General features: G+C 35.0%; 2 protein-coding genes across 2 annotated transcripts in view; one reads left to right on the top strand and one right to left on the bottom strand.

Annotated features, from left to right (window-relative positions):
• Positions 1-19,282, bottom strand: part of LOC115411129 (polycomb protein SCMH1-like) — a 54,369-nt gene extending 35,087 nt beyond the window's left edge. The window contains exons 1-6 of the mRNA XM_030123082.1: positions 19,183-19,282; positions 9,053-9,133; positions 8,697-8,765; positions 7,013-7,083; positions 2,721-2,955; positions 2,471-2,559 (exon numbers count right to left, since the gene is read on the bottom strand). Of these exons, the coding sequence (XP_029978942.1) occupies positions 2,471-2,559; positions 2,721-2,955; positions 7,013-7,083; positions 8,697-8,765; positions 9,053-9,074 (486 nt within the window). The 5' untranslated portion in view covers positions 9,075-9,133; positions 19,183-19,282. The remainder of the gene's footprint in view (positions 1-2,470; positions 2,560-2,720; positions 2,956-7,012; positions 7,084-8,696; positions 8,766-9,052; positions 9,134-19,182) is intronic.
• A 2,739-nt stretch (positions 19,283-22,021) lies between these two features.
• The window catches only part of cdkl5 (cyclin dependent kinase like 5), a 106,629-nt gene continuing 105,179 nt past the window's right edge, over positions 22,022-23,471 (top strand). The window contains 1 exon segment of the mRNA XM_030123046.1: positions 22,022-22,343. The gene's annotated coding sequence lies outside the window, so the exon portion shown is untranslated.

Genomic DNA, 23,471 nt, shown 5'->3' on the forward strand with positions numbered 1-23,471 from the left:
TTTTTTTTTTTTTTATGAACCTATTTTTCATCAAGTTGCAAAAATATCCACTCAGCTGGACACCATGCATTTAATTTTTGAAGCAAAGAAACATGTATTTACTGATACACTGTGTGAAAACTATGAAATCAATTTTTTTAATGCTGCAAATTTGATGTTTTGTCACATTTTAACATACTCTAATATTAGTTATTACTCACTTTATGGAGACAATAAGCAAAAAAAAAAAAAGAAACTACAATCTAATAATAATAACAAGCAATTTGTTTACACTCAAATATGTTAATGCAGATCAGATTTATCAAGAACAGCAAAGTTACAGTGACGGTATGAATTGCAGTGTATGGGATGATCCACTGTGTTGGCTGATATGGAACTAAAACAATAAAATCCATGAATATACAAGAGAACAGCTGTAGAGTAGCTGTCTACTGTAGTGACCACTATGTATGAAAGGGTTAATTAGGAATTACAGCCATTTAAAATGTAGTCCCTCCATTTTCAGAGGCTCAAAAAGTAACTGGACAAACTAAGATGGTTATACGAGGGCCGTTCAATAAGTTCATGGCCTCACCCAGAACAAAACAACACAGACTGATAATTTATATTTTATTTTTCAACATAATCTCCATTTACAGCAATGCACTTGGTCCATCGATGTTCAAGCATCACTATCCCATCATGAAAGAATGTAACATCCTGTATTATAACAACCAGTATTTCTGGGTGAGGCCATGAACTTATTGAACAGCCCTCGTATATGTGAGGACTGTTTTTAATATTCAGATGAAAATCCTCTGCAGTCCGTGTTGGCATGAAGTCTGGATCCCATGGACATCACCAAACACTGAGTTTCCTCCTGGACATGCTTTTCCAGGCCTTTACTACAGCCGTGGCCAGCAGCTGTTCATTTATGGGTCTTTGTGCCCTCAGTTTAGCCTTCAGTAACTAATAAAAATAAGACCAATGTCTCTGCATCTCACTGGCATCTTCTATCAAGAATCAAGTCCAAGAATCAAGAATCAAGTTCTAGATTGATATCTGTAACCATTCCCACATTATAAGCCATTAAAATACGGCCCATTATAAGTAAAAGCACATTTTTTAATATTTCAAAAATTTGTCAAAAATGTAAAAATCTAAATTTCTCCAAACTGGGAACAAACTTTGCAGACACTGTCCCAAAGGAAGCTACATAAAAAAAAACTTAAATAATCCAACCAGTAGTTTTGTCTGAGAAGATGTTTGAAGAAATTGCTAATTAAGATGATGACGACAAAGACGACGCTCATGTCCTATTGGCCGGTGAGATATAAACAAACTCAATGGGGAACAATAACAAAAGTGAATAATAATTAAACATATATTTGTAACATACGTGTTTGACCCCCATAACCTGAGTCAATTAAGGACATATACATAAACATACATGTACATTTTCTACTGACAAAACACCACATGTCCCTCTTTATTCCTGTGATGAATAGTTTGTATTCACTGGCATCCAATTATAGTACATTTTTTACAAACATGAGTGGCTCCCCCTTGTGACTGTGCTGATTATTGCATATGGACAATAAATTAAATTTATTAACCTGACAAACTAGAGTTACAATGTTCAACTGGACAATTCCCAACTTAACTTTGTCTTCTCTCTTACTTTCTCTTCTGCACTTCCTCTAAAATATCTGTATATTTTCAACAAATTGCTGAGAAACAGTTTCCTTTGTTTCATCTCAGTTTAAGCACACACGGTCACAAGGCAGGAGGATAAATAACTTTCCAGGATAACTTAATCATTTCCAGAACATTTGAACTGTTTTTTTCTCATTTTCTATTTGCTTTCCCTGACTGGAAAATCGGTCAATCATTTTCCAGGTTTCCCAGGAACCCTGATAATGTTATACCTTCATAAGCCCCATAACTAAATTCACCCATATAAAAGAAATGCTGCCATTTCATCATCAAACTCCTTTTTTTTTTAATTTACAGTTGTATCCAGAGGTGAAAACAGTGCTTCTTCCTTTTATCACTTTGTCATTTTCTTTGACTCTGAAAGGTGCTTCTTTATGGTTCTCATCCTATCTAGTGACTTTTTGAATAAATTAAATTCTTTCTGGAAACTACGTGAAACTAGTATCAATTTATGTTGTTGGTGCTGGAATAGTACTTATTTTTTCATAGTACAGACCTCTGTGTAGTATTTCACTGTAACATGTAGGGTTTTGATTTATCATAACTGCTGCGGTAACACTGTAACCCACACATGACATGGGAAATATTAAAAACACACATCCTTCATCCTTATTGGACAATATTCCCTTCAACATTAGGACATGCTTTGTTTATTGCTTTCGCTGGAAAGTTTTGTGCTCCCTCAGCATTTTCACTTTTCTTAATAATATGTATTAAATATATTCAAACTTTTGGTGTGTGTTTTCAGTGTCAGCCTTTAACAACCTTTTAGTACCTTCTTAAAGGCAGACGCTGGGGCCATTTCTGCTCCACTTAACGTCCGTAGGAGAAACATGGGCCACGAGGAAGCATTCATCCTGAAACCTGAGAACGTAAAGATATTCGCTTCAGTGAACTGTAATTTCACCAGCTGTCAACTGTACATTTACATATATTTTATAGCTGTTTTGTAAATGGAGTGGATGCTCCAGAAGGTTCCTGTCCTCCTTTATAACTCTCGCGAACCTTTATTTTCTTTTTCTTACCCAGTGGAGGCTGCAGCATGTCTCCGTTTCTCTCACATGTCCCTATTGGCTGAATGTCTGACGAATCAACCAGCCGCCAGAAGTCATTAGTGTTGTCGCTGCCGTCCAGTCGCAGCCGCAGACGCGTACCCATCATTCCCATCACCGTCGCAATGCACACCGAGTTTGAGTTACGCGGGTCACGGGCCTCCAGTTTCATACCTGCCTTGAAGTCGTTGGTAGGAGGGATTCGAGACTGCAGAGGAGATAAAAAAGAACCATCAGTCCTGTTTGCATCACAGGTCATCAAGTTAATTAAATAAAAAGTAATTATATGGGTATATAACAACACACTATGTTAAAACATTGTGTGATAATTCAACAAAATATCAGAAGTTTTTACATTCAATATGTAATAACTGCATTTGAAAGAAATTATTGCTCTGTTATATGCTATATGCAATTTAAAGATAATAATTACATAAGATGGTTGTTTTAATCACTATATGCAATATTTTTAACAATTAAGCTCAATAACACTTCCACAATATTAAATTACAGGCATATCATATTCAAGTATTTCAGTTGACTCTGCGCATAAAATTTAGAACCAGTATGGGACAACAATAAAAATCAACTTTTAGTCATATTGATTTTACAAACAGGACTAAACTCAGGAATTTAATCTCCAAAGTCCACCTGGACAAAGGTTCAACTACTAAAATGGGCTTTGACTGAGTTCAGAACTTCAGAATGCAGCTGTTAATAGAACAACCTTTGCAATTAACACTCAATTTACAATGAACTGTGTAATAACTTCTAAACAAAATGCAGGGAAAACTATAACAAAGGCTTCGACCACACTGCAGGCCTTAGAGGTCCATTTAGATTCATTGCTCAGATTGATTTTTTTGTTTGTTTGTCTGCTTGTATTATTCTGTAAAATGCAGCTAATATCAGATTCCTGTGTGAATTGATCACAGACTTGAAGTGAGCCACATGAACAAAACCAGTGAAGTTTCAGTAGAAGTGTTTAGATTGTGTTCTTCAGTAAAAGTAGTAGTAAGAAAACAAAGTGAAAATGAATGAATGAATGACTGAATGTTTGAATGAATGCATGTTTTTATTTTCAGTTATGTACAAAACACATACATATTAAAAAACAAACAAACATAAAATTAACACAATTATTAACTGAAAAAGGAAGAAGCTGAAGCCAGAGTTTTATTTCTGCTTCTCCTGTTCCCATCCTTTCTCCAACTCCACACCTGAAGTTACAGCAGATTAAACATTAACACAAATTATTCTACATTCGGTTTCTTAAGTCACTTTGAAATCATATTACTTTCACAGCCCTTGAGAATTTGACAAATTAAAGCTTTTTTGAAACTCGACAGCGAGCTACACAATTTCACCTCATCCTTCAATTTGTTCCATAATTTGACCCCAATAACAGAAACACAGTGATATTTAACGTTTGTTCTTACTTTACATGTTTCAAACACAAACATCCCTCTTAAATTATAATTCCCTTCTCTTAACTTAAAAATTTTCTGAATACAAACAGGAAGATTTTTACTTTTAGCACGAAACATAAATTTCATTGTTTTTACAATATCAAAAAATTTTAGTAAACCAGATTCTACAAAAAGTGGATTACTTGATTGAAAATACTCCACTACAAGGAAATGTTGTGTATTGCAAAACTTAATTTTATGTAATAGTATGATGAAGTACTCAGTAGGAGGATCCATGTGTTTCACTACTCTATCTTATGTTCTCAGATCCATGTTCCTGCTACATTAATGTAAGTATAACACTAAGCTCATATTAGCCACTCTAGAGTATTTACAGTGAGTCCCTCCAATGTACAGTTGTGATAAATCTCACTCACTATAGTTGGCCATTAGGGTGGTCCAACAATCCTGGTAAAAAATACAGTTTCAGATAACCTCAGTTAGAACCCTGCATTAGGTTTTGGCATTCAAAAGGTGATTTAGGAAAAAATCTGGAAGAAAAAGGAGATGTTTTAGAGGTTGCACAAGCTGCTGGAAGTTTCCTGGAATTTCAGTAATTGTTCATTTTCAGCATAGGCGAGCTGAGCTGTAAGAGAAGAGCAGAACTATCAGAACCAAGGTTTGAGGGATTCAGCTAGAAATATATGGATGAAGTAAGAGCGCCCACATCTGTGGTACTGGAGTGTAGAACTGGTTGTGGTCCATTCTGTGACTCCAGTGTGACACCAGAGCAGAAGCAGCTGATGGTCGACAACATGATGTTAAATGCAGGTTCTCTGGGTTCCTCTAAAGCGTTGGGATGTCCTTAATCCATCAGATTGTGAAGGGAAGCAGATCAGGGCTTTTGTCTCCACCAGCACCATGCGTTTGTTTGAACCTTTGGATCTGCCACAAACATTCTGAACAGTTCCTCCAGTAGACTGGGCTGATGATGCAGACTTTCAGAAGGAGGAGAACACTGGGCATTCTAGAAAAGTTGTCAATGATGTCACTGACAGAGGGGCGGAGCTTATTCCAGACTTCAACTGTAGCCGAACAACAAATGCAGATCACAAACAGTACTGGCAACAAGTTGTCAAAGAACACAGGAACATTTTTGGTCATTTCAATAAACCAACAGTGGTTGTTGGACTTTCTAAGGAACATTTTTATGCGAGTGTCAGTTTGATTTTGAGAATAAAATTACAAATTATTCTAATCTGCTTTATTCATTTGGATAGTTCTGTTAGAGTATATAGAGCAGTCTGCACGTGTCTTGTGCAACCTCTAAATATTAATTCCTTTGCATAAAATTTGGACCAAAGTAATTTGGCCAGATATGGAACCAAATGCAGGGTTCGAATCCAGAGGATCTGAAAAAAATTTTTTTGGACCAGCCTATGGGCCATGTGCAATAACTTCCATTATTTTGCACAGTCTGAATCACTCTTACACTTTGTATTACCTTTTCAACATATTTTAATATATTTTTACATCTTTGCCCTGTGTATATTTGATTCTGTTTGTCTTTTTATTCTCCTTTGTACCGAAAAGTATTGAGCCCTAATTTCGTTGCATTTTATACTGTGTATGATTGTGCAATGACAATAAAGATCTATCTATCTATCTATCTATCTATCTATCTATCTATCTAGACTGACTTAAAACTTGTTTGAATTCTGATCTGATTGTTCAGACTCAGGCCTCAGTTCTTCAAGCATGTATCAGATCTAGGACCACATGTGGAAGTAAAACAGATCAGAAATGAAAAGATCAGACTCCATGTGATTTCTGAGTCATATTTGAGTAAAAAAAAATCAGATTTGCGTCACTCTTGCCTGCAGTCTGAATGTTGCAGCATTGAATTCACGATGTACTAAAACACTGGTGTTATTACATAATCAAGTGAAGATTTACTACTTTTTGTTGAATGATCACATATAATATAATGCTTTTACATAATGTGTTGTTACAGAGTATTTTCTGTCAATAGTGACACCACTTATTTAGAGTGGTGCCACTATTGACTGGGCTTCAGTCTGTTTGCTTTGAGAATATGGCACAGCATTTTCATTTGCACAACCTTTCAACTGAACTACATCGCATTATTAAATATATAAACCACAAACACTTTGTCTGAGAATCGTATAAAATATTCACTCACATCTGGACCTTTCTAGTCAAAACCTTTTCACTATGATGGAAGAGGAAACTCAGCTGAACATTATGATATAAACTTCATGTAGGTTTAGTGGTAATTGTGTGAAAGGCAGCAATGCAAAAAAAATTAAAAATCTGTACTGGAATATTTATTACTGGGTTTGATGGATCAGATAGATGTAACTCCTGTCACTTTGAAGCTCATATATTAAATTCCGTACAACACTGGGCTTTGGATGAAAGAGGACAAAATGGGGTTAGACTTGTGGTAAATATAGGTAGTAGTTGTAAATGATGTTAGAGTAACAACAGTGTTAAATTAAGACCTCCTCATCCACAAGTCTGAAAATACTGTGCAAACCCATGACAAAAGGAAACCCAGATATCCAGACACAACTGAAGACAAAGTCCAAAGTCTTGTGACCTGTTTATATTTTCAAGCATGTTTCCTCAAATTAAAACACAATGAAATCATGTGGTTCTAAAGAAGCCTAGACAGTCATTTTTTTATGATTTTTTCCAAATGAAAATGACTTTGTTGCTATGATTATGCGTGAATGAACTCTTAAGATGCAGGACAAGTCACATTTCTATTTAAGATAAAGAATACGAAGAAGCAGAAGCAGATTAATAAAGGTTAAAGTAAAGATCATCTACCTGTTTGAAGCATGTGGGCGAGGCTGCGATTGAGGAGGTTTCCCTCAGATAGTCTTCCCAACTGAATGGTTCTGATAAAAACATCAGAAACTATTATTTTCACTGAAAGACAAATTGCATATGTGGTACACAAAACATCACACAAGCTCATAACATGAGTGATCTCTCCGACAATTATTCAATTTAGAATTAGTTTAAAGCAGCATATGACTGTGTAAAACTTGAGTCATAGCCTAATTATCACTAATCCAGTGTTTTTCAACCTTGGGGTCGGGACCCTACGTGGGGTCGCCTGGAATTCAAATGGGGTCGCCTGAAATTTCTATAATTGATGAAAAAAAACATTGATAAAAAATATATGGTGAGTTGAGAGACAATCACAATCCATAAAAGACATGACAAACTGTGTGTCTGAAACTGCAGCACTGTGGTTCTGTTTATCTGTCAAATGTTCATTGTGGTCAGTTTCAGATGCTGCAGCTCTTTCATAATTCATACTTTCAGTTCTTGTTTGTTCAGTATTAATTGTCCTCCTTGTAAATCACAGCTGGACTGACTGGACAGATCCTGACCAAAGAAAATAAAATTCTCACTTTGTGCAGTAATCTACACCTGGATTTACTGCCTCCGTCCATAATAATATACATTATATAGACTAAATGTGTCTAAAATGAACATTTATTTGAAACACAGTACAGCAAATTATAACATGATTAAAAACAAATTAATTTTAGCAAAAAAAAAAAAAAAGTCTCCGTTTTGAATGTCTGGGGTCACCAGCAATTTGTGATGTTAAAATGGGGCCCCAAGCTACAAAAGGTTGGGAACCACTGCACTAATCCACCAGTCTTTCCACGCTTATGCACCTGAATCACTTCCCTCGTGGTGAACAACTTTGAAGATGACTCGATCATAAACACAGTTGCAGTTTTTCACAGATTTGGGAAGAAAATAAGCCAGATCACTACAACGTAAAATTCTACAGTCCACAGGGCTGTTCTGAAGAACGAGTATAGTCTGTGGATGGAGGTGAAGGCCACAATTGGGTTCAGCACTCACAAAGAGACAGCGAAATTGCTGCTACGTGGAATTCCCATTCCCATAATGCACTCTGCGACAAAATTTCCGAAAATGCCCGAGTTACGTTTCGGTTTGTTATGTAAACAAGCAGACTGTGTTTATGATGGAGTCACGTTCAACGTTGTTCACCATGAGGGAGGTGATTCAGGAAAGACTAATGGATTAGTGATAATTAAGCTATCACTGGGGTTTTACAAATTAAAAAAAAAAAAAGGGATGAAAGTCATACACTGCTTTAATTATAACTTAAGCAAATTGTTCAGATGGGCTGTGAAGTGCAGTTGCAAACAGGCCTGTCTGATACGGCTGCAAGTGCATAAAAAATATACTCATGTGTTCATAAAAGATGAAGTCAAACTAGTTCCACTTCGGGTAAGCGCTTATTAGCAAGGTACTAGAAATCTCCAACAATACAGTTTTTCTTCTATCTTTTGAGTGCTTAGTAAACTTGCTCTAGATGTGACTAAAAAGAGCCAAACAATGCTGCAAAAACAAGTATTCAAAGAACTGAACCAGGTGGATTAAAAAAAAAAAAGATTAATTCAAAGTATTTTACAGAAGACCAGTAACAAACAAAAATCAGCAGGAGATCAGAATTACCAACCATTAGATTTGTCGAGGGCAGAGCCTGCTGTGATGCTGCTTCGTCTCTCCTTCTTCTCCTCTTTTTGATCTGAAATCAAAAGATGATTGAAGCTCTCATCAGCATTTGGGAACCACTGATATAAAGGCTGCAATAGGAGATTGAAGGCATTCAACGCTGGATTATAATGGGCCCGATCAAACCAGCAACAAAAACTATTAACATATCATTAATGCATCACCCTTATTAGAGATTCTCTCCTTTTTTGTTTGCTTTTGATTAAATGTGTTAAAACCAAAGCTTCAGCTGAAAATCTATCACAGTGAAAGTGACATGATAACCAGAAAATAAAGCTGTAGACTGCAGTGAAAGCTCACCTCTGTGTGGTGTTCGGCCCATGACGACCACAGGTAAAGGTGGAGGAGGTGAAGTCAGAGAGGCGGGTTCCTACGCACACGCTGGAGACGAGACAGAAAACATCACCCAAAATATGAAATAACAACACCAACAGGAAGTTCAACCTCAGCCTCAGTGATTTATTTTTAGCCGTAAGATGATGACTTGAGTTGACAGACTGAGTACAAGAAAAGAAATCTGCAATAGTTCATTATTTACACAATTCTCAAGCAACAATCCATATTTTCATAGTGCCACACTTAACATGTAGGACATCTGCAGAACATTTTAAAGTTTTTTGTTTTTTTTTCTAATGATATGTAGAAGACATTACTAATGGCTGCAGAATGCGGTTCTATAGATTTCTTTAACCCTTTCATGCAAGAATTATGAGAACCTTAGTCAATAATTTTTTCTTGAGTGTTTTTGTTCCTCTTTAGGCATGAAAATAACACTGTAATTTATTTATTTATTTATTTATTTATTTTTATGAACGTATTTTTCATGGAGTTACAAAAATGTCCACTCAGCTGGACACCATGTATTTAAGTTTTGAAGCAAAGAAACATTTATTTAAAAATCATCATAAAAAAGTGATATACTGTGTTAAACTATGAAATACAAGCATTTTTTATGCCGCTAATTGCTAAATTGCTATTGTTTTCTCACATTTTATCACACTCTAATATTAGTTATTATTCATTTCATGGAGATAAAATCCTCCTGAGACCCAGGAAATGGACAGTTTTAGCTTTTTTTACATTAAAAAATTGTCTTGATTGGAAACTGCATAATGCAACAGTTTTTTCAGATACATTTTTAAAACTATTTTTATTTATTGACTGATTTTTTAAATGTAATGTCCTTTGTAATGGACAGCATTTTTAAAGTAAAACTGTCAAACTTTTGTCCCCTACAGAGGACAAAATGCATTGCTGGGTCTCAGGAGGATATGCAAAAAAAAAAAAAAAAATGTTAATTACAGTCCTAGAACAATTAGCAATTGATTTCCACTAAAACATGTTACTGCAGATCATGTTTATCAAGAACAGCAAAGTTACAGTAATTGTATGAATTGCAGTGTTTTGGATGATGCATAAGAGTCCTGATATGGAACTAAAACAAAACCCATGAATAAACAATAGAACAGCCGTAGAACAACTGTCCACTGGAGTGACCAGTGTACATGAAAGGGTTAAATTCCTGACATTTAATAAGTCTTAATAAGTCAAAAAACATCAAAATTGATTATGAAAATAAACAGTTGAGGCAATTTACATATCCATGCCGCACCGGCTACAGTTCTTATAATCAAATTCATCACTGATAAGCAAAACAGCATCTCTTCCTCAAATAGTAGAAACTGAAGATCACTACTCCCTCTACTACTCCATTCTACTCTACTACTGTGTTGTTGTTCTGGAGGTTCCCAAATTCAGAGCACAGATGGTTCAAAAAACAAAACCCTATTTTATTACTTTACTTCAACTGTCCTTTCCACTGACTGTTGAGAAAACACATATATCAGAGATACAGACTTGAGAAAATGAGCATTAGACATTTAAATATGAACAAATGTACAATGTGTGTGTGAATATCTGTATGAACCTAAGATGTACACGACAATAACAAATTATTAAAAGCAATACATAAAAAATAATAATTAAAAAAACCCTGATAACTGACTGATGCAGGTGTCAGGTTAGAAAAAGTACACCTCCGTCTTCTTTTCAATCCATTTTGGTATTTTCTATTTAGAGTTTTTCAGGTTAAAACACATCCGGTTGTTATTAGACACACATACAAAACAGATAAATGCTAGGATTAAAGGAAAATCACCGAGACATGAGGAAATCTATTGGCCTGATGTAAAATGGTTCATGAAAGTGTCCAATAAAGAAATGCTTGTTTGACATTAAACTACTTTGAACTTTATGTTTACATAGGATTCATAGCTTAGGTCTGTTGAAGCCAATTACCGTCTAGTTTCAATGTTTACATGTGAGAATTTACTTTTAGTACGACTATGATACACAGTAAGTGCGATATTTTTTTGTTTCACATTTGTTGAACAGACAAAGGAAACATAAAGTCGTCTCAGGGTTTTAGATTCACACTTAATTTACAGGGTGGGGAAGCAAAATGTACAATGAACATTTAGTTGTTTTTTCTCAGCAGGCACTACGTCAATTGTTTTGAAACCAAACATATACTGATGTCATAATCATACCTAACACTATTATCCATACCTTTTCAGAAACTTTTGCCCATATGAGTAATCAGGAAAGCAAACGTCAAAGAGTGTGTGATTTGCTGAATGCACTCGTCACACCAAAGGAGATTTCAAAAATAGTTGGAGTGTCCATAAAGACTGTTTATAATGGAAAGAAGAGAATGACTATGAGCAAAACTATTACCAGAAAGTCTGGAAGATACTATTAAAGAAGAATGGGAGAAGTTGTCACCCCAATATTTGAGGAACACTTGCGCAAGTTTCAGGAAGCGTGTGAAGGCAGTTATTGAGAAAGAAGGAGGACACATAGAATAAAAACATTTTCTATTATGGACATTTTCTTGTGGCAAATAAATTCTCATGACTTTCAATAAACTAATTGGTCAAACACTGTCTTTCAATCCCTGCCTCAAAATATTGTAAATTTTGCTTCCCCACCCTGTGTATGAACTTCTCAGAAACTTTAGGATACTCTCATTAGGCTACTTGTTGCTCCTTTATTAACATTTACTTAAAATCCATTGTATTAAATACCACTGAAACGGTTACCACACTGTTTAAGGTCATTATCAGGCAGAATGATCCAGATGAGGCTCAGAAGGCCCAGATGCATCATTCCAAATTCTGCAGTCTTCACATGCGATAGCTCCAAACATAAAGAAAAACCCCGCACAAAAAGCATCTCAAGTTAAATCCACAAGCTTCAGAAGTGAAATCCTGTCCAGAAGCAGGACAACATCTCCTTTCCTTGAAGAACTGTAGCATCTGCAGTGTTTTTGTCACTCCCCCTGAAGACCCCTCTGTCCTCACAGCGAAGCTCATTGAGTGAGAAGAAGCCATAAAGATTCCAGGCTGCCATAAAAAGCCATTAAGACGTGTGGAAGTGGGGAGTCTGCAGGCCGACATGAAAAGGATTCCACTCAGCTGCTCACCAAACTCCAGACTGGTTCAATGTTTGCTCTGGTCTGTCTGCGTCGCTCAAGACGGTCAGACAAAACCGCCCGGCAGACCAGGAAGCACTTAATTTTTTACAACCTCCATTTGCACTAAGGCAGCCACTGATCTGGGATTAGTGCAACGTTCACAAACCTTAACAGGGAGAAGATCTGGAAAATGACCCCAGACCTTCCTTCAGGGGAGGGGATTAGTTTATATTTGACAGGAAAAGTGTTGGGATTTTTCACATAAAAAAAAAACAAAACAAAACATTATGTCTACCTAAAAATGATCTTTTAGATCTAGTTATAACACACTCAATACAACAGTGAATTTAATAGATTTCATTCTGTATTTTTATATTTCCGCCTTTTTTTTTTTCTGACAAAGTTTTAGTCAGTACTGGTAAAAAAAAAAAAAAAAACTTACACAATGACAGTAAATTAGCAACAAATCCCCATGTAAGAGGTTGGAATTAACAAATCAATAGTGTTAATGATAGAGAAATTACTTTAAAAAACTATTCATATTGATGATTATTCTTCCCTCTCAGGATATTCACTAGGCATTTGTGAACAAGTTAAAGTTAAAATCAGTTAAAAAAAAAAAAAAAAAGAAAGAAAGAAATGATACATTATCTCCCAAAATAGACCTTAACTGATTTTATTTATAACAAAATGAAGAAAATTTGATATTAATATAAAAAAAGTGAAAAATGTTATACAAATCTCATTAAACTATAATTATAAATACTGTAATACAAATTTCTATTTTCTTGTATCTATTATCAAAATATAATTTGGATTTTATATTGCGATAATTATCTGTGAAATCTGTAGCCATGATCATTGTGATAGTTTTATATTTCTAAACATTATTATTAAGAAATAAATTTTTTTGGTCTTTGTCATTGTCAAAGAAAAACGAAAATGCTTTTACTTAATTTTACCATGACCATTTATTATTGTGATATATTTTACTTTGCTGATTATCTTTATTACAGTGTGATTTTTCTAATGCTTAATGTTTATTTACTTTATATTCTGAGAGCAAACCGTCACTTTTAATAAAACGGAATATCTTACATTATTGCTCAGTGCTCAGTGCTAGTTGATTATTATTTATTGAACAAATATATCATTGGAGTAATTATTTTATATTTACTGGCAAATATAAATAATTTGCTATTAATCTAACCCCAATTGCAAGGAATAATTAACTGAAATAGCTGTTGACTATTAAATTAATGACTATTTTGATAATCAATAACTGGTTTGAATAATTATTGAGTAATTCTCTGATTCCAACTTCCATACATGTGGATACTTTCAGACTTATTTCTTCCTCTGGGCCATAAATTGAAAGAGACATTTAAGGAAGTCATCAGGGGCTTTGGAATCTATGGGGTTTTTTTGTTTGTGTTTGTTTTTTACACTTCCTGACATTTTATAGAATAAAAATTAAATAAAATGATTGAAAACAATAATTTCATGCAGCCTTTTTGTCTTTATCGTCAGTAAAACATCTGTTATAAAGCTGCGTTTTCCAGGACTAAGGTCCAGTCTGGGATCCAGGAGGGAGGGGCTGAGGAGTTCAAGATCAGTGGAAGGAAGTTACTTTAAGTCTGAGATTTTGATGATCGTTATCTTGTCATATTTGTGAAATAAACCTGACAAAACTCACAGGACTCAGTCAACAGTCTTGTCATATTCAAATCAGTATTTTCCCTAAATTTGTGCACGACTGAGTCACATGGGTTGGAGTTTTGGGGGATCGTCAATCATCTCCACACCTATTTTACATGAATTCTGCTAAGGAATCAATTTGGATGATGTACCTAACCTTAATAATGGTAAAGAAAACCCTGGTGGTCATGACCAGGACATAGTCTTACTGAATCATCCAAAAGTTCATACTGAACTGGGAAAAAAAAAATAATTTGATTACTCCTCCTTCTGTTTGGAATGAACTGCAATATGAGCTGTTCTAAACATTCAACGTGACTTTAAAAGAGTTGAAGGAAGGTACAAATGACGGTAGATGTTATACCTGAACTATTTCAGTTTTTTCTTGTCGTAAAATGAGGCACAGGTTGTACTACGACAAACAATAAACAAGCTCAAATCTGTCACTATCAACATACTATAGAGTTCTAATAACTGAAGAATATCACAAATAGGGATGTAACGATATGAAAATTTCATATCATGGTTATTGTGACCAAAATTATCACGGTTATCATTATGATCACGGTATTGTTGAAATTGTGCTCAAAATGTTCAAAAAGTACTGATACACACACTGAAATAATTTAACCAAGTTGTATTTAAAAAAAAAAAATAATAATAATAATAGGCACAATGTACTTTCTGTTGCAGAAACATTTGAATATTAACCCTTAGGGGTCTGAGTCTATTTTGTCTGTTTTTCAGTACTTTGGAGTTTGCCTTTATATACTATATAAACAAATGTTTACTATACCCATGTCTGGTATCTTATTTTTCAGCACAACTTCATTTATATCAACTGCCTATTATTTTTTTCACTTTAACCTATTATATCACCAGAAAAGGTCAAAAAACAAAAACAAAAAAACAAAAAAAACTATATATATTGCATAAATAACACACAGATGCTTAACGAACCTTTTCAAAGACTTTAAAAGTGAATATTGTTTCCAAATATCAAACATTAGGTATATAACATCAAAATTGTAATAAATTAAAACTATACTCAAATATTTGACATAATAGCAGATCTTTGCAGAGGGTTTTTTCCCCTAAAAGTGTGGTAATCAAGTACGGTTATCATGATAATTACAATTTAAATGGTAATACTAACCATCTGCAATTTTACTGCGGTTTATCGTTATACCAGTAATCGTTACATCCCTAATCACAAATTATCACATTAAAACTGGTAACTGGTTTTACTATCATGTAATCCAGGGGTGTCAAACATGTGACCCCTGGGCCAAAATCGGCCTTCCAAAGGGTCCAATCTGGCCGACGGGGTGAATATGTAAAATGCAAAAATCCCACTGAAGATAAAAACATTCACAGGGTCATTTACAGATCAATATGATGGAACGGTGGATGGGACCAGTAAAATAATAGCATAATAACCCATAAATGATGACAACCACAAGTTTTTCTCTTTGTTTTAGTGCAAAAAAAGTTAAATTACAATAAAATGTTTACATTTACAAACTATCCTTTCACAAAAAATGTGAATAATATAAAACTATAAACAACCTGAAATTTCTTAAGAAAAACAAGTCAAATTTTAATAATATTTAATATTCTATCTTATAATATTCTGCCTGTTACTAAATGTTTGGTGTGTTTGTAGATCCACTGTGATCTGTTAGTTGTAATGCATATGTGTAAATGATAAACTGAGACATAATATTGTTACAATTGCACTTGAACTATTTTGCAAGAAAAAAAAAATCAATTATATTGTTATATTAGTAAATTGTTCTTATTTTTCTTGCAAAATTTCAGGTTGTACATCATTGCTAAGGTTATTCACATTTTCATAATATAATTGTACTTTTTTCGTACTAAAAGAGATAAATTTGGATTATTATTTATAGGTTATTATGTTATTATTTAACTGGTCTGGCCAACTTCAGATCAAAATGGGCTGAATGTGGAACCTGAACTAAAATGAGTTCAACACCCCTGATATAAACAAATAAATACCTTCTCAAGTGAACAAAATGGGAATATGTCGTAGCGTTTATGTTTGTAAGCATTTAGTCAAACAGCTGCGGTCATTGGAGGTATTAAAGTGTGGTGAATATTTCAACATCCATCAAACAGTTTAACACTGGAGCTGATAAAAGATACAACATACCGAAAACAGCCAAATGAATCAGATTTATCCAAGCGCCATCTCTAGTCCAAATGTCCCCTGAATTTATATAAAGTCAGTTTTTTTTTTTCTTTAAAGAATGTCTCAAGTCATATAATGAGTTTGTTTAATCATCCTCTGTGTTTTGGTCTGGTTTTCAAATTACAAAAAGACTAATCATAGCATACATCAGTCTAAAATGACACAAGAAAACTTCTGCACATTTGTTTTGTTCATAAATCTCTATCTCTTTCCCACTGTCAACATCATAAAATAATTCACATATCTTTCAGGTCACACACAAAAGCCGCCACCTAAAAATCTAGGATGTTTAACCACAAATAGAGCAAAAACCAATACGTTTCTTTCAGGGTGAATTTGATCTATATGTTATAAACATAAATGCCCATATTTTATTCTGGATTTATCTTAACTATGTTTAACAATAAAGGAAGAAACACAACACAATTTTAGGAAAAGTTAAAAACAGAGGAGCTTCAACATGTTATTAAAACAAAGTAATGCAGGCTTAACCCACAAAGACCCAGTGCTACTTTTGTGGCAGTTCCCAAATTAATCTTTCTCTATTTTTAACCTTTCTTAATTGATTTATCAACATTTTTTTCTAATATAATGTGTAATTTGTATTCTTAAGTGAAAATTATGTATTATCTTATATTTAATTGACTGATCATGTAGACCGTTCATAAAAGCTCAAAGTTGAGTTTTTCTATCAAAAACAGAGAAAATGGAAAGTGACTTTTTTTTTTTGTAAAATCTATCATTAACTGAACATAAACCCAGTGTGTCCATCCTCTGTCACTGATCCAAATCCATTGGTTTTACTGGTGAATCAATGTTGTAGAAGATGACGATGTTTCCACATTCACTAGTGAACATCTGAATGTCCAAATGGGTCATATCTGATGACCATGAAAAGATGGAAAACTGTATTTTACACCAATTATTTACATGCAATGATAGGATTAGTGGGTCAACATGTATTAAACTGTTTAGATCAGTAAATGGTCACCAGTGGATGTTTGGGTCTTTATGGGTTATCCTCCTGAGACCCAGCAATGCATTTCTGTCCTCTGTAAGAGTTTCATAACCTTTTTTGAAAAAAAAAAAAAAATGTTGTCCACTGCAAAGGACATTCCATAAATTTTTTAAAAATGCATCTGAAAAAACTGTTGCATTGTGCTGTTTTCAATAAAGGTGATTATTTAATGTAAAAAAAAAAAAAAGCTAAAATGTGTACTTTCTCAGGTCTCAGGTCCATTTGACCTGTTGGTAGTTTGTTACTACAAAAGTATAGCAATGTTTGTACTTGGTAAAAATTAAAGTGTTATCACATTGGTGTAATACTGCAACTACAGTGACAAATAACCATTTGTTTGTACATTATTTCATTAATAGTTTGAGGTAACCATCTCTTAATTCTTTAAGCAGGAAAAACCACACACAAACACACTGATGTTGATTTCCTTTCTATATAATATTGTCCTGACATGTATTTAAATTGTTGTGTAAGTTAGATGATTTTTTTACAAACAGTTCTGTCTGAAAGGTTGTCAAACAAATTGTGTGTGGAGATAAAACAAATATCAAACATAATTCAGTTTAAAAAAAGATATAAAGAATCGATTCTGGAGAGGTACAGTATTTAATAATGACAATGAGGACTGTTTGTTTATGGATGTTGTACTGATAAATCTGCTGGAATTATTGAGGAGAATGTTTGATTTGTTGAGTCTGTTTGTCTGACTGTACTGACATGAACAGACTGTTGGGGATCATTCAGTTACTGCATTACGGATTGTTGTGGTTCGATGCTAAAATTAGGGAAATAGTATGGCTGATTGTTGTTTAAAGTTAATAATAAAGGTGTAAAAGCACTGAGGGGTAGGATGAAATAAGTTTATACTTCTTCCTACTCCTTTTCAAACATGCAAAATTCAGACTTGTATGTGCTTGAAGATAGATTCTGTCCATTTAAATGTTATTTTGTTTATGTCACAGGTGTCAAACATGCGGCCCAGGGGCCAAATCTGGCCCACCAAAGGGTCCAGTCTGGCCCTTGGGAGGAATTTGTGAAATGCAAAACTTACACTAAGATGTTAACAATCATTTTAGTTCTGGTTCCACATTCAGACCAATTCAATCTCAGGTAAGTCATAAAAATGTATAAATACTCACAACTCCAAATGTTTTTCTTTGTAAATGTAAATTTTTTTTGTATTTACACTAAAACAAAGTATAATATTGCAAAAATATCTGAATAACCTGAACAAATATGAACAACCTGAAATGTTTTAAGAGAAGTAAGTGCAATTTTAATAATATTCCACCTGTTACAAAATGTTTTGTGTACTTGTAGATCCACTGTGATCTGTAAGTGGTAATGTACACGTGTATGATAAAAAAACAAACAAACAAAAAAAAAAAACTGAAGCATAATATTGTTAAAATTACATATTTTTTTTCCAGTTTGTTCATATTATTCACATTGTTTGAGAGGATAGTTTGTAAATGCAAACATCTTCATAATGTAATTTTACTTTTTCACTCTAAAACATGGAGAAAAGTTTGGACATTATTTATATATTATTATGTTATTATTTTACTGGTTCGGCCCACTTCAGATCAAATTTAGCTGAATGTGGAAATGAACTAAAATGAGTTTGACAGCCCTGGTTTAGGTCTTCATTTGCTTTGTTTTGTCTTATTTTCTTTGCATGTTTGAAATAAAATAAAAAAAAATTCAAATAAAAAATAGAAAACATTACTGTGCTCCCAGTCTTATTGAGTCTGTTTAAATACAGTCCAGTCCACAGTGGGCTGCTCTGACCCTGCATCAGTCTGCACTTCAAACCATCCTCAGTCTGCCTCTCCTGGTATTTGTGTGTCAGGCTGGACTCTTTGGTGAGTAAAAGGATCACATTACTGCTGACAGGCACAGGGGTGTGAGCCCCTGCAGGGCGTCACCTCCACAATACCTCACAATATCACTGAATCCCATGCACCGTTTAATGCAGAAAACACTGGATTAGATGCAGACCTGCCCTTTCTTCTCCTGTTTACCTGTGTGTGCTGGAGCTGCAGGACTTCTCTCACATGTGGGCAGGTTTCTTCTATTTATTTGCTGGGAGATAAAAGCCTGGATCAGCTCAGGACTAAATGAGAATTGAGGAAAAGTGTGTGACGCATTTTCATTTGGGTTATGGTCACATTTTGTGGGCGGGACAGGGTTGATTATTCAGGCTAAACACTGCTAACACTACAACAGCGGACCTGCGCCTGCAAAGCCTGCGGGGTCACCCTTCACATGGTTTTTTTTTTTCTTAGTTGCATCGTGATCCTCCGCAGGAATGAAGTAAACAGAAAAGCAGGAGAAATCTGCAGAGTTCCATGTAGCCCTGGTCCGCACCAAGCTGCACGGAACCCACTATAAACACGCTCCTGAGCCTCACCGCTGCGTGGACAAACAGCGGCAAAACAACCGCTTTTCGGCGCATGTTGGAAAACAAAACGAAACCGAAAGCCATCATTTGCAGCACAGGGAAATAAGAATGAGACATGAGCCGTACCAACCGTTTCAACAGCGTATTTTGATGGGAGATTCCTCACTTTCTATCAGATGCAAGCCGCCATATTCGCTGCAGCTCCGCGCATGTCCACCGCGCAGTGCTGTAATTCATATTTTTCCACTGGAGGAAATTAAATAAATAAATAGATTTAAAAAAAAAAAAAAAAAAAAAAAAAAAGATCCATAGGGGGGAATAACTAATTAGTCGTTTTTATTGAGGCGGATATTGTTTCTTCTTTGGCGTCGAAAATTTGTTGCGTGTCGCGTGGAACGAAAACAAACAGTTTTCAGTGTTGGAGCTTCCTGTTTTCAGACAGAAGGCAGAAAAGGAGAGGAATGACAAAAGCTGCACCTGCAGAGTCTGGATGAGGATGTGAATGGAGAAAAGATGCACTACATGAACATACAAAACTTTATTTATACCCAGGAGGAAATCAGTTTCCATCAGCTGAAAAAAAAAAAAAGAAAAAGAAAAAGAAAAGTAAAATGAAACAAGTATCAATATAAGACTATAAAGTTTATATCTAACACACTCATATTTTTTCTATTATAATTTTATTTCTTTTGTAATATTTTACTATATGTATTTTTTTTTTTAAATTCTGATCCGTCATTGTTTATCTTTCTCTCGATTTGTATTTTATTTTATGTGAAGCACAGTGTATGATGCATGAATAAAATAAACTTGACCTGCCTAATAATTACAAATATTTTATTTATACCCTGGAGGAAATCAGTTTCCATCAGCTCAAAAAAAAAAAAAAAAAAAAAAAAAGTAAAATGAAACAAGTATCAGTACAAGACTATAAAGTTTATATCTGACACACTCATATTTTTTTTCTATTATGATTTTATTTCTTCTGTAATATCTTATTATATGTATTTTTTTTTTTTATTCTGATCCGTCATTGTTTATTTTCCTCTCGATTTGTATTTTATTTTATGTGAAGCACAGTGTATGATGCATGAATAAAATAAACTTAACTGCCTAATAATTACAAATACTTTATTTATACCCTGGAGGAAATCAGTTTCCATCAGCTCAAAAAAAAAAAAAAGAAAAAAAGAAAAATGAAACAAGTATCAATATAAGTCTATAAAGTTTATATCTAACATACTCATATTTTTTCTATTATAATTTTATTTCTTCTGTCATATTTTACTATATGTTTGGTTTTTGTTTGTTTTTTTTTAAAATTCTGATCCATCATTGTTTATTTTCCTCTCGATTTGTATTTTATTTTATGTGAAGCACATTGTATGATGCATGAATAAAATAAACTTGACCTGCCTAATAATTACAAATACTTTATTTCCAAAAACACACTGTTAAATACAAAGTTACTACACAGTTGACATGAAGTTGATTTTTTTTTTTTTTTTAACCTCTTCTCACGATTGTGACAATCTGATTTATTCTTGATAGATAAAGAATAACTGGGACTCATCATATCTGATCAAAGGGTATTACTGATATGAATATATAAGAATAAAAAGGGGAATATGTCTGAAAAAAATATTGTCTCTACTTGTATTTTTTTTAACTAAACTAATGAGCTTTTATATGCTGCTCGATTGATTAATAAAGTAAATATTTTTGTTAATCCAATCAGTTTAAATCTTTTTAATCCATGTGTACCTTGCTCAATCTTTTTTGAGATCCTTCACTGCAAAATAATCTGCAAAAAAGCACAGTATGCTATAAAGAATAAACATGACAGTCTATCTGAGCACAAGTTCCTCAAAGTCTGATGAGGAGCTTATTCTCTACCGCATTATACTATTTTTATTTTATTATTTTTTTTTTTTTTTTTACTGTCAAATGAACTAAAGTTCGTTTTAACTGATTAAAGTGTTTTATGTGCACCTCTACAGGTTTAACATAAAGTTAATGCATCTGTGTTTTGAAGCTTCATTCTGTACTTTTAGGGCTTTCTTTGTTTATTTCGTTATTTTAATGACATTGTGTACCTGAAATGTCCATCACAAAGTATATGTCCTCCATATGATGATGATGATGATGATGATGATGATGATGATGATGATGATGATGATGATGATGATGATGATGATGATGATGTGGAGGTCAGTGTTTTACTCCTGAGGTTACAGCCAATGCAGGAAGGTTTCCACAGATTTGTGACACCTCTGAAGTCATATTCTAAAACATCCACGGTCTGCATGGAGTGGATCCGTCCATCCCATGATTGGGTTAATTAGCGCAGTCATGAAGGGGAGGTGGAGAAGAGGATGGAGACGAGATGCAGGAGGGTTTTTAATCAGTGACACAACAGGGTCTGACCAGAGGACGACATGTGACAGCATGTGACACAGGACAGACGCTTTATCAGTGGACACCTAGAATCCCATGCAGATCTAGGATTCAACTAATTATGATCCGGATTCAGTTTGAATCCCAAAGTTTTATTTGATCCCATTTCCCACTGGCTGTAAAACTAGACGCTGGAACGCGCACACGTCTGCGTTTCTATTGGCTGACCGCAGCGTCGCTCACAGGAATGACGATTTTGCTGCTATAACCAGCTGATGCTGAGGCTATGAACACGGAGCCTCTGAAGAACTGTTGACGGTACATGGATACCCTGTCATCGGCGGTGTGCCTGCGGAATCGGTGTCATCTCTGACCAGAAACTGAGTGAGTAGGACATTTGATCGTGTCACGACGCACAGGCCCGGGCTTTTCCCCCGTCGCTCCACATGATGTTTCTTCGTCTTCCCACATCATCATTTCATTGGCATGATGCTCAGTGGCTCACAGATTGAGCTTTCTCACCTCACACAGGCGACACATCCCATCTGCAGGTAAAAGGACTGCCTGCCTTCGGTTAAATGAGCGGTGGGATGCGCATGGTTCTGTTCTGAAATCATGTGGGTTATTTTTCATGCGTGAAAATAGAGCTAAAGGAAAATTACAGGTAACCTCTATTTGTGGATCTTGTTGTGCAACACTGTCGTGAATATGGTCCGTGAACTACGTTTTAATGTATGCACTGGTTGCTGTGTAGGCTGAGAAACGCGTGGACAGCAAAGGAATGGAGGAGCGCTCCGCAACGCAGCGATGAGAGAGACGCAGTTTCGGTGCAGAGAGAGCAGCATTACTATCCCCCCTCTCTCTCTCTCTCCCTCTCTGTGTCTTTCTCTCACTCACACCTCATACACTCACATAAACACACACGCACACGCGCGCACACACACACACACACGCTTGCGCGCACGCAGACCGGCCACTGGTAATACATTCACGCCACCAAACTCTCCTTCTCCCGGTTGTTGTTCCCATGCAGGCAGGCGCCAACAGGCGTTTGTTGCAAGACTAATGTTTCAGTCATCCCCATCAATATTTCCAGGAGTTTGTCTGTGATGCCTCCACCTGTCTGCCTGATGGCTGCAAAGGAGGCAGCAGCTGATCAAGTCTATGACTGCTGGATCCATTTTTTAGGAGTATTTTTCTTTGAGTGCAGGAAATAATGCATCCCAGGCTGCAGGCATTGAGGGCATATTTGTTTATTCAGACGTTACAGTATGGATAATCACTCCCCTGTGGCAGCACCATATCCTTAAATGACTAACGATGGATGAACTCAACATCCACCTTATCACTTCTCCTGGAAAGACTTAGCTGTGTGGAGTGTACACTGCATAGGAAAACGCCCACACAGGCACGTTTTTTTTTTTTTTTTTTTTTTTTTTTTCACTGTTGAATAAATCACATAAAAAGTGTTATAGCACTGTTGGACTGACACTGTGGAGATGCTTTGATGGT

Source organism: Sphaeramia orbicularis, chromosome 3 (assembly GCF_902148855.1).
Source record: "Sphaeramia orbicularis chromosome 3, fSphaOr1.1, whole genome shotgun sequence".
Taxonomy (NCBI): domain Eukaryota; kingdom Metazoa; phylum Chordata; class Actinopteri; order Kurtiformes; family Apogonidae; genus Sphaeramia; species Sphaeramia orbicularis.